The sequence below is a fragment of the Dermacentor variabilis genome, chromosome 2, assembly GCF_050947875.1.
Source record: "Dermacentor variabilis isolate Ectoservices chromosome 2, ASM5094787v1, whole genome shotgun sequence".
Lineage (NCBI taxonomy): Eukaryota > Metazoa > Arthropoda > Arachnida > Ixodida > Ixodidae > Dermacentor > Dermacentor variabilis.
Window position 1 is genome coordinate 55311944 of NC_134569.1, and position 15904 is coordinate 55327847.

Sequence of the window (15904 nt, forward strand, 5' to 3'; positions counted from 1 at the left end):
GATTCTTGACGACACAGATTTCTGAAGATTGCACAAAACATATGTAGCTCAAATGACCTGCCCTCTCCACTTACTAAGTAAAAAGGTGATCAGTGCATGAAGTTCAGATTGTAACAGTAAATATATTCATATTATCCAGAAATTAGTACTAGTAGTATCAGCTGTTCTCACTTTCCAGAGTCAGTTTCCTTGAAACAAGTGGATTTTTGAATGAACTTACACAAAATACTGTCGCTTGGGAACCTTCTGAGTGAACACATGTCAAAACCAATTACAACAAGATGTTGGACCACTTAAAAAGCCTAGTTTCAGATAGTGTAGATTGTGGGGTCTCGCACATGCTCTTGGGACAAAGGAATGACAACACAGTAGTGAAAACAATCAAAAGAGCATTTATTGCACCTTTGATACACTAATGCCTGCTAGCCAAATTACTACGCATAGGACGTGTCGATGGGCGCAAAACCAAATGAGGAAGTCCGACTCACCACAACCGCATAGCGAGCGAATATGTTTGCCCCCATGCTGCACACCAACGATTAATCGTTTGCGTGTACAGTCACGAAAATGGTGGTGCGTTCAAATGATTGTGTTCGTCCATTCCAGTGCCCTGTTCGTAAGCCTTATGCAGGACGGTCCTGTGAACAATTGGGCGAGTGTGTGGAATGTCCGCGCTATGCGCCAACTCCAAGCGAAAGAGAAACAGCCTACTCCCATTTGAGTCCGCGTAACCCCGCCGTTAAGTGGCATTAGCAGCACAACATTCACACCATCTCTTGTACTAGTCTGTAACAGCACTAACCGCTGCCGGCGCAAAGCCACGCGGCAGAGCGGGATTACAGGAGACGGCAGCCATGCAGGGAAAACAATATCAGGGGACGCATGAAAGTCAAGTGTCCCCACAAGATGAAAAGCAGCCTGTTTGCAAAATTTTACGTTTAAAATACGGGCCGATGCATCAGGAAAAGCCAGCAAAAACAGACGTTCTTGATAATGAAGTTGAAAAAAACTCTGCCATTACTGCTCGCCATAAATGACGCAGAACCTGAAACATTGGGCCTCGCTGATTTTTTTGTCCCCGACTGTCCAGGACTACTAAGATGTTGCGTACGCAATGTTCATTGGCTGAAAGTGCTGCCTCGGGCAGTCTGGGACTGTCGTAGACTGATAATCGGAACAGGCTCATTGAGAACCAGCGCGGCACTTCCTTAGCATGACTTCCATGAACAGGCAGCGCCCACAGCACATTGAAAATTTTGGAGACTATGGTACAAGATTTGCTATATACCTGATCAACAGTGGGCACATGCATAGTCTTCTCAGGTGTTAATTAAAGGATGTTAATAAGAAAAGTAGGCAATTACCATCCCTGGAGCTTTGCCAAGTTAGCTTCAATAGTACCTATACACCACTCATTTATAGCCAGTTTAGCCAAACATAAATTTTATTGAAGTTGGCCTACAAGGATTTCCCAGGGCCTCTTTAGGTTTGCCTTCTGTACTTGTATACAAAAGTGTACAATGAACGTACAAACGGGTGGATGTCTGATTTTCACTTTATTAATTACTTTTTTCAACCGTGCAGGCTTCTGCAGAACTATTACGACAGTTTACTAATGTGTGTACATAGGCAAACTACTTACTTGAGAACTATAATGAAGGCTTGAAAATTGCGCAGGGTGGCACTGGTTTGCGTGGGATGCACTGCCTGGCGAAGAGCTGCTTTTCTGGAGTCTGCGTGACTTGCGTCGTGAGAACCTGGTCGATTTAACTGCCTTTCAGTAGCCAAAAGTACAGATGTAAATTAAAGAAAAAAAACTGAACAGTGTAAGTAATGTAAAAATGAAACTGCTAGTCTTGTATATGTATGTTGTACAGTGTTGGAAAATACAGTTTTTTTTCACAACAATTTGTGCTGTTCATGTTTTGCTGTGAGTAGCCTCACATTTCGTGAGCAAATGCACAACAGACACTGTCATCTTATAATTGTATCTGTTATTTACTGTTAAAAATGTTATTGTGAGCTGCCATGCAACAAACAATTGAGAAGTTTTCCAGGCAATGTGTTCTCTGTGATTCCATTGCGCTTCCAATCTTGGATGCTGAGCTATACAGGACATGGTGGTGAGCACAACAAAGGTTGGATGCCAGGCAACGTGTGACCTTTCTTCATTGTCTTGGGCTCTAGGCCAATGAAGAAAGGTCACATGGCCTTCAAGGGGCCGTGCTACACACCTCATTTTCGGCATTTTCATGATCACCGATTGTACACAGAATGGTAATGAGGACAAAGCATTGCAGCAAAAATGTTTTCTTCCCCACTGTCAGCCACGTGGTGGCACACACAGTGAAGTGCCTCTTGGGCATGGCGAGGAATGTAGTTCTGTGGTGCCATACTAGAGGAACCCACTCTAAGCTTTCGTAAAATATGGCCATCTTGTTGGAAAAAGCGCATTTAAATCACTTTTGGCATTGTTGTAGCTTCAGATGTCACAAATATGCCCACAATGCTCTTTGGACTACCAGCGTGAATGCACATGCTGAAAGGTGTTTGTGTTCTTGTCGATACAGAGGATTTTAGTCTAAAACTCTTAACTGGCAACTCGCCTTATTCAAAATACGTATAAGAAATCTTCCAAAAACATCTAATCTGACGTTTCAAACATTTGTAGTAGTAGTTCAGAGAATTAAAACTTGTGATTGCAACTTATGAAGGGGCATAGTCGCCTTTTATATCCATATTTAAGTTAGCAAATTTGGGAACGCTTTTCCAATTCATGCAAACCATTTTGTGCAGATGAGAGCAGATTACCGTGACAAATCAATAAAATTAAAAATAATTTTTGTTTTCACATTGCAACTTTTCCAAATTCACAGTTGGTTGGTGGGATCAGACTGATGACATGCTTAAGTGAAAATGACATTTAATGAAACATTTCCTTTATTTCTACATGCCTTTCAACATACACTGCTTCTCTGCAAGTGACCTAATAAACTAGGCACCTGAAAATTGACACTTTGCATATTCTACCTGCGGCATAAACAATAGTGCAATGAAAAACATTTTCTTATATTTTGCAATCACATTTACATATTGCAGCTGGCAGTAGTGTGCCAACAGTACAGCAATACCAGCTCGCTATATTGAAACATCACAAAACGAATATCTCAATCCCCAGGGATATACGCCACTGAGCTGCCCCATGTGAAAGACTCAATTACTGCAAACAGCAGTTACGAGTTCTCTTGCAGCTCTTTTCCTTTGGCAGTTCACTTCTTTCAGGCTACTGCACAATCTTGTGCCTGGCACTTTTGAAGAGCACACATCCGCAACCTGGCTGCCGTTTCTCAAGCTTTTACATTTTTAGCCTCGATCAGCCAAGTAAAAAACTCCAGCTGCAACCATCCATTCTCAACTCCGATGGTGAGCATGTTATTTTTACATACTGCACCGAACTAGCACGAAGCTAGCCATGTCTGGCCTCACAACCACCGTGCTGAAGCCTTTTTTTTTTACCCTACTGCACATCAGTCTTCACAGGCCAGAGAATCTGCTCAGCCAGGGATGGATATGCTCATCCCATTTCCCAGCTCATATAGCAGTTTACTGCATCAGAAAGTAGGTGTGGAGTAGTGGGCGAGACACTTGGCTTGAATACGCATAAGTGCATCGTTTGATTCCCCGCACCAGCGAACAATATTTAAAGCAAAGCTTCCTTTGCGAACCTTCCCGGAATTTTATCATTGTGACTGCTGGGTGCTGCTGCTGTCTTGCCAAATAACTCATACGTACATTAAAAAAAAAGAAGAATTACATGCATGATGGAGGGATCGAACCTCGGTCTTCCAGCACAGCAGCCTGATGCTCTAACCACTAGGCCACAATCACTTTTTTTTCCTCTTTATTATAGGCCACAATCATACTACTGTGCCAACGCCAACAAGCTCTTTGAGAGCGGCATGTGTGTCACATCGCATAGCAAGGGTGCGCAAGAGCATATGCATGCATGGCAGTTTTCGTTATGCCAAGGACGCAGGAATGAAATTGACAAATTTATAACCTTTGATTCACTTCTTTATAAAGGCTTCCAAGATGTGCATTGGACCTGCATTTTTTTTTCTTACATTGTATGAGAAAAACTCAAAATTCTTGCAAATGGCTGGACACATTCAGCCTATTCCCCAGCTCATAACTGCTATTTGCAGTAAAATGGTCGAAATGAGTAGTGACTCTAAATAGAACAATGTTTTCTAGTCAGCTGCACTTGCCACATTTACAGCCGTATTGGCTCAATCCCGTACCATTTGTAAATGACTAAATGTATAACTGCATATGAACTGAAGCCTAACAAATGGTCAAAAGCTCACCGACATATGAAAGGCACATGAGATTGGTCGTGCGACTGCCAACACTGAAAAGCACTACAACCACCAAGTACACTAAATCCTTCCGACACCAGAATTGCTTTATCTGAATTGAAATGATATGGTCCTAATTGACAGTCTTAAAATGAACTACAGTAGACCTATAAGCTCAATTCTATGAGTAGCCAACAGTACGAGAACCTTAATTTACCATCTATGGACCCAGTGTGCTTGCGTTCACTTGAATGTCAAGTAAGGTAGGCAGATACCAGGGTCCCTTCTTCATCTCGAAGAATAACAATTCTGGGATTTTATGTGCCAAGACCACAATATGATTACGAGGCAGCATGAATTTCAACCGCCTGAGGTTCTATAATGTGCGCCTAATGCATAGTGCACAGGCGTTTTATAATTTCACTCCCAGCGAAATGTGGCCGCTTCTGCCAAGATCTGATCTTGTGCCCTTGAGTTTAGCAATGCCATACCCACTACGCCACCGCAGTGGGTTTATCTCAAAGAGTGTCTTTAAAGTCGGTGCAGCTTTTGTACAAACATGAGAGTTTACTTCGTCATCTCATCAATGGAGCCAGAACTATAAGCTAATGAAAAAAGCCACAGAACTGCCTGAAGGAGTGCCAACGGTCCTCTGCTTTCAAATGCTCTACTTGGGCCACTGCAGGAAAGCCAAAAAAAGTCACTGCCGTACCATAATGTGTCTGGCCTCACTATATCATGCTGATAGCTGTTTCAGAAGACGTGTGAGAAAACAGGCTAATTCCAAAGGCTCATTTGCAATAGGTGACAGCCTGTTACCAACTTGTGCTGCAATCAGACCCATTGCATTCCAGGGTTTTACATGCCAAAACCACATTTGATTATGAGGCGTGCCGTACTGGGGGACTACAGATTAATTTTGACCATGAGGGGATCTTTAACGTGCCCCCAATGCATGGGACACGGGCGTTTTTGCATTTTGCCCCCCATCAACATGTGGCCATGGTGGCCGGGATTTGATGCTGTGACCTCATACTTAGCAGCACAACACTACAGCCGCTAAGCCACCGTGGCGGGTCAGACCCAAACTACAAAGTGGTTCTAGTGGAAAAAGAAGAAAGGATACAGATGGAAGGAAATAAGACGGGAAGGCGTGTCATGGCAGTGTACAATGAAAACGTAGGGGTAAGCGTTTGCACTTGTGTGGCTATGTAAATTTGTATGGTTGAACCTGGTCAGGAATGCCTAATAACACAGTGAAGTGTAGTTTTAGTGGATGCAAAATAACAAGCTATGTCATACACAAAAGTAAAAAATTAACAGCACTTCACAGAAATCCACACACTATTTGCATCCACTTTTTTCATTCATTATAAGTGTCAGGCGCGTCCCTACCATGCGTAACTCTCTCTTCGGCCGTTTGTTTTTAAAGAATAAAATAAAAAAAATTCAATAAAATGCTAATAAAAATGCCACATGACAAGTAAAAAGTGTTTTTTTTTTTTCTATGCTCATGCGTGTGTTCTGTTAACTTGTGTTGCATTAGGATGAATTTTTCACCTCACTACAGCTGCCTTAAGTGCCTCCTTGGATTTAACAGAATACTGCTTAGAACAAAATATTGCTATTTCAATGAATTCAGTATATATGAATGTTTGCTGACTATGTCACTGCAATGTGACCTTTCCTTTAAACCTGCCCTATCCATGATCAAAAAGAAATGTTAATCTCGTAGCCCTCCAAGTCACCGCTGCTTCTCTGCTAGCAAATTCTAAAATTTGTCCAACTGCACAGTGTTGCCAGTTGCTTGCAAAGTTTGGTTAAAAAGCTAAGCACTAGTCCCTGGCACCAACAGAGGACACTAAAGAGAGTAAAACTATGTAGTTTCGAGCCGACTACAGTGCTGGATGCATCGTCAGCAAGTATGGAGTGGCACCGAAATATTGAGGTCCATCATGAATGATGTAGCTTCCACTGTAACATGTAAATATACCATGAATACAACAGTACTTCATCTAGTGATATAGCCACTGCATGTAGAGTAAAAAAGTTTTATGTCTCAAAGACATCTTTTTGATTCTAGTCAGTGGCAAAGTAGAGCAGTGGAATTGTTGTGCAGCACATCTATTTGGCCGTTTCTTCTCTGCAGTGCAAAGGCTAGAAGTAAATTTCACTGGTCTATTTTAAGATACTTTTCTTGCTCCCTGTTGAAGATTTTGTTTTCTACCAAGTTGACTCACAGCAGGTTGACGTTTTCTTCCGCAAGCAACATAGCAACGTTTTCCTCCGCTCCATAGCATATCGCTATCTTTTTTGCTGTTGAGATACGGGTTTAAGTTCTGGAGCTTGGTATGTTCTCGAGCAAATATAAACTTACAAAATCTGAGCACGTGGTCAAGGTTCAGGTCGCTGTTCTAAAACGATGGGTGGAGGTCACTATAAGTGTGAGTCAAACTACTAAAGCTTCAGGTAAGTTAATGCTTTTACTCAAATGAACTGACTTCCAATGCTGTCAAAAGAACTTCATTGCAGTGGATATAGCTAGCTGCTTGTGCATGGAGAGACAGCATATATATTTATGCTGCAACAAAAAATTTTTCTGCCGTAACAGCAAAAAAGTATTTTTGCTTTTTGAACATGAAACTGACAGCATTATGTACAGCATCTAGTTTTTCATGTTGTGTTCAAGAGACACGCAAGTTTTTTCAAAATGGCCTTGTACCAATTCCAGTTAGCCTCCTCCACAGTTTACATTGCTAGTCGATGCTTGCAGTATTATGAACGGTTTTCTCTGTGTGCTTTAACTGGAAAGTTCTTTGCTCCTTGTTGCCTACACATCTGCACTCTTTGCACAAAAACAAGTTTCTTGCACTGTTTGTAGTTGGCATTAGCAAATACCTCTCGCTGGTGTGCTTCTGTGGCTCAAATGAAGCCACATACATTTAGGCACCGTTCCAAGGCAAACGACTCCCCCCCCCCCACGCACACACAAATTATCTGTGCCTCTTGCATGCTGCAGTGTCGCTTCAAAAGCATTGCAGGTCATTGATGTCAGGTTGCAGTATGGTGAACTGATGCTTGACAAGTCGTCTGCAATGCAAAAATGCACCAGGATCCTGCACAGCGCTGAACACCACTGCACTATGTGATGCACTTCGTGAGGGTACTGTCAATCTGAAGCACGTTTTGTTGCCTTGTCTCTACTGTCCATGGGCGGTGGTTCTTCTTCCGTATACTCGACCTGAAAGGGATCCCAGGCACTTGAGTGCAAGCCGTAATTTTTTGCCAGTTAGCTTGCAAAAGGCTGGTACTTGAAAACAAACATGGATTCCAAGATTTGTGATGTGATCTCTGAAATTGCCTGCTAAATTTTGCAAGTACAACATTTATAAAACAGTTTCTTCATTTTCCTGTTAGTTGAGGATTGCTACGTTCATAAACAACTCAAAGAAATAATAGAGAGTTTTAGAATAGGGGCCCCAATAGTTTGGGGCCCCAAAGAGCTTTGCGGGTGTTAGCGTTGGGGCACGAAGGAGTGAAGAGTTTTAGAATAGGGTTTTACGTTTGCGGATAGCGTCTTGCGCTGACAGCGCCACTACGGCGTCAAATAAAAGCTATTAGAAATAATTAAATAAAATATACAATTTTATGTTAGGAATAGTAATTTTGACTTGTGTGTATTCGCGTTTAATTACAATTTGGAGGTTATTCTGTAAGCAGCAAACAATTAGTTGCGCTTAGTTTTGAGCAAACCAATTTTACGTGCCTTCACCAGCTAAGCTTAGCCGGGTTAGGCCTACGAGCCATAAAATCCACAAGCGAATTCGGAATCAGCGGCGTCTAATGAATCAATCTTCATAACACACGCTAGTTGAGAGAAAGCGATAACCGCAGTCACTTCTCTTAGCTTGCAAACTTCACGCGTTACCACGAATCGAACCCAGTTTAGTGCTAGGTTAGCGGCGTCGCTTCGATGGGTGCCGCCATGTTTGCTGACGCAAAGTTTTTGGGGCCGCTATTTGGGCTCCCGCTAAATCGGTGAAATAGCGTTCCCAACGCAAAACCCAAACGCAGTTTGCGTCTCGCGCATGCGCAGTGGCGTCGACGCTATTTCTTTGGGGCCCCAAAACGTTTGGGGCCCCTATTCTAAAACTCTCTAATGACTTAGGTGTTGTCAACCATAGCATGTACTGGCAACAAAGCCCAAGTATACATACAATATGATGAGACAAGAATGGTCAAGTAGCGACAATTTAACTTCAATAAGAAACGTACGTGCCCCACGTGCAAACATAAAGCAAGCGTTAAGAAATCGAACATTACAGGTCGTCACAGTAGCCTTGTCTAGCAACAGACCTTTATTTTCACTTGATTCTTGTTCTGATTGCAAGTGTTTCAAGGCTAATGAAGACACAAATTGTTCATGCCTTCTTACAATAAGTCATGGACAGAGTAAAAATTGCCAGTATCATTTCTATTTTCTTCTGTTGTAGCACGCTGGACTACTGATCTTGTTTTGGTCAAAGGGCCCCTCACCAGGCCCCATCACAAATTTTGGTTATACATACACTGCAAGCTGTAAAATGCCATCTAAGAAGTTTTTCTCCGAAATAATTTTTAAAGTCAGTTTATTATTGGAGGAGATAACACAAATTAACTGTCCTGTTAACGAGCCACCAGAAGACGAGCGCCGCTGACAATGGAGGCACTCTCTCTCTCTCAACATAACCTTCTGAAGTAGTGTTCCATCCATTCTTGTCTTTTTCCATACTGGAGCTGAGAGACATGGAGCTCCACCTTCCACACTGGATGACTAGCTACAGTTAGTGATGAAACATGCATGGCGAAGAGGCATTTGTATGTGTGACCGTGACTCTTTGGCTTGGGAGTGGGGCTGCCTCAAGGAGAAGGCATGCAATGTTTGGTTTGAAATTTCAGTTCTTTTTGTGGCATGTAGCACCATAAGTTAAAGCATGGCAGTTAAAGCAACTGAAACAGTAATTGACAAGTGTTGTGGTTGCGTTGCTTCTACATAAGTTGGTTAGACTTCTTTAAGGGACACTAAAGGTTACCAGAAAGTCAAGTTAAAGTGATAAAGCAATGCTCTAGAATGTCTAAGGCGTCAATATAATCGTGGACAGAGCTCTAGTAACTGAGGAATTTAGGTAAATGCATGACACAATTTGAGACCCCCCAGCGACATTCCGGTACTAGCTCGATGACGAAGGCACTCCTCATCATAATTTATATCACTAGTACTCAACTACTCGTATTAGATCATTTCATTATATTATATGACGGAAGAAAATGCTGGTTGTCTACTTCTGTTCGATTCTAAGAAAAAATAACATAACCGACGGCACAATGTCACTATGAGACCATGATGTCAATACTCCTCGATCAGAAGGCAGGTGATTTGAACAGTGCTAGAGGTATGCGGATGCTTCAGAACGCATTTTCTTTTAAAATAAGTTTCTTCTTCGCACGAGACAAGCATTTCGAGATTTCTGGGATGGTATTTCAACAGTCCACGTTGACTTAATATTAACCTTTAGTGTCTCTTTCACTTAGGTTGAAACTTCCAGAAACCTAAACACTCAATCAAAAGCAGCTCATCTATCTCCTGATTTCATAAACATGTTTTGTACTTACTTGTACAAGCCCTGACAGCAGAGCATACGAAAGCATGGCAACTGTGGCCACACCAACTGATATCAATGAGTTGAGCCATGAGAAGGAAAACTCCTCTGTTGACACCTTTGCAGCTGCAGAGTCTCCGCTACCGGTATCTGCAAAAAAGTGAAGCAAGTGTCACCTGTAACCATATGATGCTTATTGCAAATTGTGCACAAAATATTTTCCCTCTGAGGTTTCATTTTGCAGTAGTAAATTTAGTGGCTTTCAAATTTTCTGTGATGCAACAATAATCACTGATCTACTATCAGCAACCTACCAGAAACAATAATCCCTAACTCAATGATGAGAGGGAGGAAAAAAAAAAAGGTTCTTTTGACATGCGCAAAACTGTAGCAGCATGTTAGCACTGTGGACACACAATTTATTGTGATCCCATGACATGCATGGAATCAAACTGGCTGCTGACAACATATAAAATGAAATCACAATTGCCTAGTGCCTCGATGGATGGGGTGTCTCCAGACATTAAGGTGCAGCTTCTGCTCACTAGTTTCCTCAGTGACTGCACAACTGACAAAGGAGTGTCATAAGTGATAATGACCTTGTTTGTTGATGCTGACGCTGGCTTGCACTGGCTACACTGGTCAACCTCCAGCATGAGCAAGACTGATCAGAAAGACCCACACCGTATAAAAAGAACCAAAAGACCCTTCTTGTGTTGTCTGCTCCGTTCCAACACCTATTGTTCCATATCAACATGCATAATGTTCACAACAGAACATTTATTCATAAAGCTGAAATAGCATAGAGAACATACCCTACTAGACAGACATGAGCATGGCACCAAACCATTTAGGTAACTTGCACAAGTGGATGCTGTGTAGTTTGGTAATGGAACGTATACAGATTCACAATATCAGTGATATTATAAAGTGTGGACTTTCCTGTGGAATAATTTCTGTCTTTGGCTCCAAGTAGGTTAGCTCGAGAAACTTGTCATGCGAACAGAAGAGGCAAACAGAGGTGGCACAAAAAAACTGCTCATTTTGTTCTATGTGTATGCATTAAAATCTGCCTGCATTCTAAGAGTTACCAAGTGGGTTGAAAGTCTGTCCCGGGTCAGCTGTGTTTTCTTTATACAGCTGCAATCTGGTGTGACGCACGGTAGCACAAAATCAAGGCAGTTGGCCCACCATGTAAATGGTTGGCGTTAAGGATACTGTAGTTGCACACATACCTATAATGTGATGACAAGTACTGTGGAAACAAACACATGTGCATGCACACACAAAATTACACTGCAGTTATAACATGGCTTGACTCTGCATGCAGTAACCACAGCCAATAACTTAATAAGTATAGCACTAGCAGATACTTGTAAAACAGATCCTCATAACTGTTCATTCATTGTATCTATAATTTCTGCTTAGCCCTATCATTTACTGCTCATGGGTACTGCAACCTTGCAAAGAGGTTTGTGCGCTCTCGACAACCTCGCTTGACTGCCACCAGTACACCCTGCTGCATGACATTTTGTGGTGTCTGAAGAAGTCAACTTATGAAATAGTGTACATGGGCTCTAGGGTTGGCTTTTTTTCATGGCTCAGATGCTTAGCGGCCGAGCCTGCTACATAAAAACAAAATAAATCTTTCAAGGGAATCATGCAAATGCATCACCTTCTATGCTGTAAATCGAGGTGACAAATGAGTGGCGCTGCCCATATGCAATGATGCAGAAGAACCCACCCTTGACAGAGAAGTACCGCTGCATAATTCTGGTAACAAATGCTGCCAGGTTGTCACATGCCTTGAGGTGGTTCTGCAAGGCGCAGCTTGGAAATGGTGCACGCAGCAAAGGCGCCAGGTGGGCAAACACGATGGCATCCAATGAAGTGGGGCTGGAATAGCATTGGCACAAGTTGGCAAATTCATGCAGTTGGTAGCTTGTAAAAGTTATGTTTTATACCAGAAGCTTGACAATTATTATCAGCACTGTAAAAACATGGAACATTTCTCAAATCATGGGAGAAAATATACTACTGCAAGGGAAAAAGAGATTAATTTTTTTGTGGTGCCTCAAATGCATTTTTTTTTTCTATGGTTACTCATTTGGGCTTTCCAGTCTTTAGCCAAAGGATGTTTTTGCTGATATATTTAATTGCTGTGAAGTATGTACTATTTATATAAAAGTAAAGTTGCAAATGTAGCAAGAAAGCAAACAAATGAAAAAATCACAGAGCAAAACTATCCTGTTCTGTATTGCATTGTGTGATTTAAAGAATTGATTGAATAACTTCAAGGCACACATCACGGCTGTGTGCAAAAATCACTGGAACTGCTTACATGGCAAAAGATCCATAAAGTTTATGTAAAGTCCCTGATGTAAGCAGTCAGAGTTGCATGTCATTTCTTTTTTTTACTTATTTGACACCACCAATTTTTTGCAATATATATTGCCTGTTTAGCAAAACTATCAGAAGGGTAGTTACATGTTACAATGATTTCATTTACTTGCAAGTTTTTTTAAAGTGTGGCAGTACCTTTTGTGTCCATACTTGGGTGAAGTGCTCAGTATAAGTATCAAGTGACAGCTCCACAAAAGTGCTGAATTATCACACATTTTGTGTTTGTGTAAAGCAAAACAGTACAAAATTACACTGGTTGCGTATTTTAGTGTGGGTTCAAAATCTCAATTCTACACTTTGTGCTGTAGAAATATATGCTTTCTCACAGGCCCTGTGCCTTGTAAACTTTTGAAGCTAATACTACAGTCTAGTAGTTCGGAAATACACAACACGATATATGGCACACTGCCTTACTCCTTTTCTTAATTCTTGCATAGATGAGGTACCACAGCCCTTACTTATAAGAGTATGAAAGTTTTCCAATGCTGGAAACCAAAGGCATTTGAAAACTACAAATTATGGAATACTTATGAACTAACTTAAAATATTCTGCAAGGCTTTCTTTCTGGAGCAATTGGCAAACAAGTCACTCACCTCTGGCCAAAGAAAAATGGTTCTTTTCCAAGCCGCTGAGATAGTGTGGTCATGCACTCTTGCGCTTCTTTGAAAAGCTGAAAGGAATCATTCACATTACTTCCAACAGTATTAGAAGCCCAAAAAAAAATATATGGGTGCATGGCTATGAACAAACCTGAAACTCATTCTTCTTAAAAGACTTCTGTTGAGAGACAAATTCACTTCAAGCATAAAGTAATCTATAGTATCACTTTCCAGAGAAAGTCATGGCAGTATGGCAAAGCACAGCAACACAAGAAAGTACAGCAAGGTATTACTTGTGTGTCATCTATTAAAAGTTACCTAAATTTGCCAGGTTATCAAAACAACAACTTTTAAAGATGAAAAGCAGAGTGCTTCTTGAAATGACTAATGCATGAACACTGATGTGCATTCATGTAAACCATGAACAGTTTTAATGACAAAAGTTCACTGTGGGGGCACGTGTGTCACTTTACACAACTTTACAAGCTTATTTACAAATAAATTTGAGCTATAAGGAATAGTAATATGCTTGTTTCTATCAATGAGAAACATGACTTTTTGACCTGCATCGTGATACCACAATGTGTTATGATTGGTTCTCAGTTCCCTTAAAGTTGACAGTTAAGAATGTACACTAACCGCAATTTGTGCCTGGTCGCCTTCAAGGTCAAAGCCCTGCAGCTTTGAGTTGAGTACAGCAGTGGCAGCACGCTGCATCTGTCCAGGGATTATGTAGTTAAAGGGAAAGCCCAGCGCCTTAGCGTACCAGGGCCTTGTCAGCTCCACAAAGTTCTGGGCATCGACCCACCACTGGTAAAGCTGGAATGGAAGAAGGCATTTGCTTTGAAGCTAGCATGAAGCTCCAAGAAGTAGCACTGGCTTTCATTTATACTTCGCAGGCAAAGGAGGTTGAAATCACTATTTATGAGGCCATTGTACAATAAAACGAGGGAGCACATAGACAAATGGAACATAGTGCTATGTGCATTTTCAATCTATTTGTAAGGTGCTGCATTTTGCTCCAAAAAGTATGATACGCACAGTTATATGTATATAGCACTAAAAGCCGGCACCCCTTGGACTTAGCCTACATGTGTGAGCTAGTGGAGAGCCTAGGTGAGTGCAGATAGAGGTGCAATAAATGTGATAGTACGTGCATGTACAGATTCGTCCATGCTGATATATACTGAGTCTGATCCTGCAGAGACAAACCTAGGATATGGTGCCGGAAGTGGCTCTGCATGCAAATTAGCAAGTACATATAACACATAGCACATCACCTTTCAACACTCGTAGCATAGAGCAGTTACAGGTTTGTCACAAGATTTTAGCCAACTGGTTACAAATACAATGATTGCAGAATGAAATAACTTACCAAGCTAAATGTTGAGCATACCGCCATAAAGTGTGAAAAATGCAAGAAAAGGGTAAGGCATGCAGACACGGACACAAGAGAAGTGAACATGAACGGCGTTCATGTTGTCCACTACACTTCTCTTGTGTCTGCACGCGTTACCCCCTTTTTTTTTTTTTTTTTTGCAATTATGAATCCTTACCAACTAGCCCAGCTTGCTGTCGTTCTGAGTGTGTAAAACTACTCTCAGCTAATTCCACAAAAATTAAGGCTAAATATTTAACATTTTATCACATACCCTCCCATTCAATGTCTCTTTTGATTTGATTGTATGGTTCTTTAGTACAAATTTGTGTAGGCCTATGCCAATATTTTTAATGCTTTTTTTGCACCCTGCCCACTTACGCAATACCACAATGTTGCCCTTAACGAAAACTTAAATGACAGTGACAATCTTAATGACATGTTAAAGTTCTTATGATCTACGTGATCTATGCATGAAGCAATAAGAACCATGTGAGACACAAAATATATGCCACATGCGAATTCTTCACATCCTAGTGAACAAGTTACACGTACCAAAGCGGGCTTGAGTTTTTGTCTTAGCATGGCAATGTAAGCCTTTGCATCTGAGGCTTGTTGTGGCGTCATCTGCACATCCGCGCTATAATTCTGTAATCGAAAAAGAGAGAGAAAAAACGGCGGGGGAGATAAATGCACTATGCTCCGTAACTACTATGCCGTGTTTCCTGCCTGTTTTCGGAGGTAGGCCACGACATCTTGAAACTTGGTGAGCTTCGTCTCAGGTCCATGCCGCATCACGGGCAACGATCCTGCAATGCGATTTCGTCATAACGATGGTAGCCAGCAAGGCGAATTTCCAGAACACAAGTTCATCGCTTCGGACAACAGCAAGAATTAGACGCAAGCAAAGCAATTTTTGCCAGCGGTACTTACGTACCGAACCACGGTCGACGGACTTCTCTAGTTTTCAGTGGCGCCCCGGAAAATTTTGCGTACGCCTGCGCAGAAAGGAACAAACAAATTAGCACATTGTAAGCAGCAAAATTTCTGCACACAGCGCGTACGTGAAGTTCGATTGGGACAGATGCGAATGAATTACCATGACTTCCAGACACGCAGTGTCGATGCTGGGCAGCCCCCAGTCACCTTTCCAGATATACACCTCCATCGCATCGGCTACGTGAGCAACTTAAGCGTAAGCAACTGCACCGATACAGTAAGCAGGAGCACACACTTCCATAATCACGTTTGCACGCTAGAAAGGACAGGATAGCATGCTATACAGCACCGCCCGGCAACACAACTCAAAAGACTCGGACAGCTCGCCGGAGCAGCCGGAGTACCAGCGGAGTGCGTGCGTATGTTTGTGCTGACCTCGATGTCGTTCCGGTCGCTGGATGCAAGAGCAGCCCGAGAGCGTGCGAGTCGGCGCTCATTCTCAAAACAAAAAAATTAAACTTTTCTTAAAGTTAAAACGCCTCACGACTAAGGGAGAAGGGGCAAAACCCGGATATATACGCAGTGCA

General features: G+C 41.9%; 2 protein-coding genes across 5 annotated transcripts in view; one reads left to right on the plus strand and one right to left on the minus strand.

Moving 5' to 3' along the window:
* The window catches only part of LOC142571910 (uncharacterized), a 21823-nt gene extending 16101 nt beyond the window's left edge, over positions 1-5722 (plus strand). For all 4 annotated transcript variants that reach the window (XM_075680617.1, XM_075680620.1, XM_075680619.1 and 1 more), the window contains exon 7: positions 1678-5722. In XM_075680617.1, coding sequence (XP_075536732.1) covers positions 1678-1784 — 107 coding nt within the window. In that variant the 3' untranslated portion in view covers positions 1785-5722. The remainder of the gene's footprint in view (positions 1-1677) is intronic.
* Positions 2918-15742, minus strand: LOC142571913 (metaxin-1). Its single transcript, XM_075680623.1, has 9 exons — positions 15478-15742; positions 15316-15376; positions 15108-15187; positions 14934-15026; positions 13640-13819; positions 12995-13071; positions 11742-11893; positions 10011-10147; positions 2918-7599 (listed from the first exon to the last, which is right to left on the minus strand). Exons 1-9 carry the CDS (start codon positions 15544-15546, stop codon positions 7528-7530), a joined length of 921 nt encoding a protein of 306 aa, XP_075536738.1. The 5' UTR covers positions 15547-15742; the 3' UTR covers positions 2918-7527.
* Positions 15743-15904: the final 162 nt, after the last annotated feature.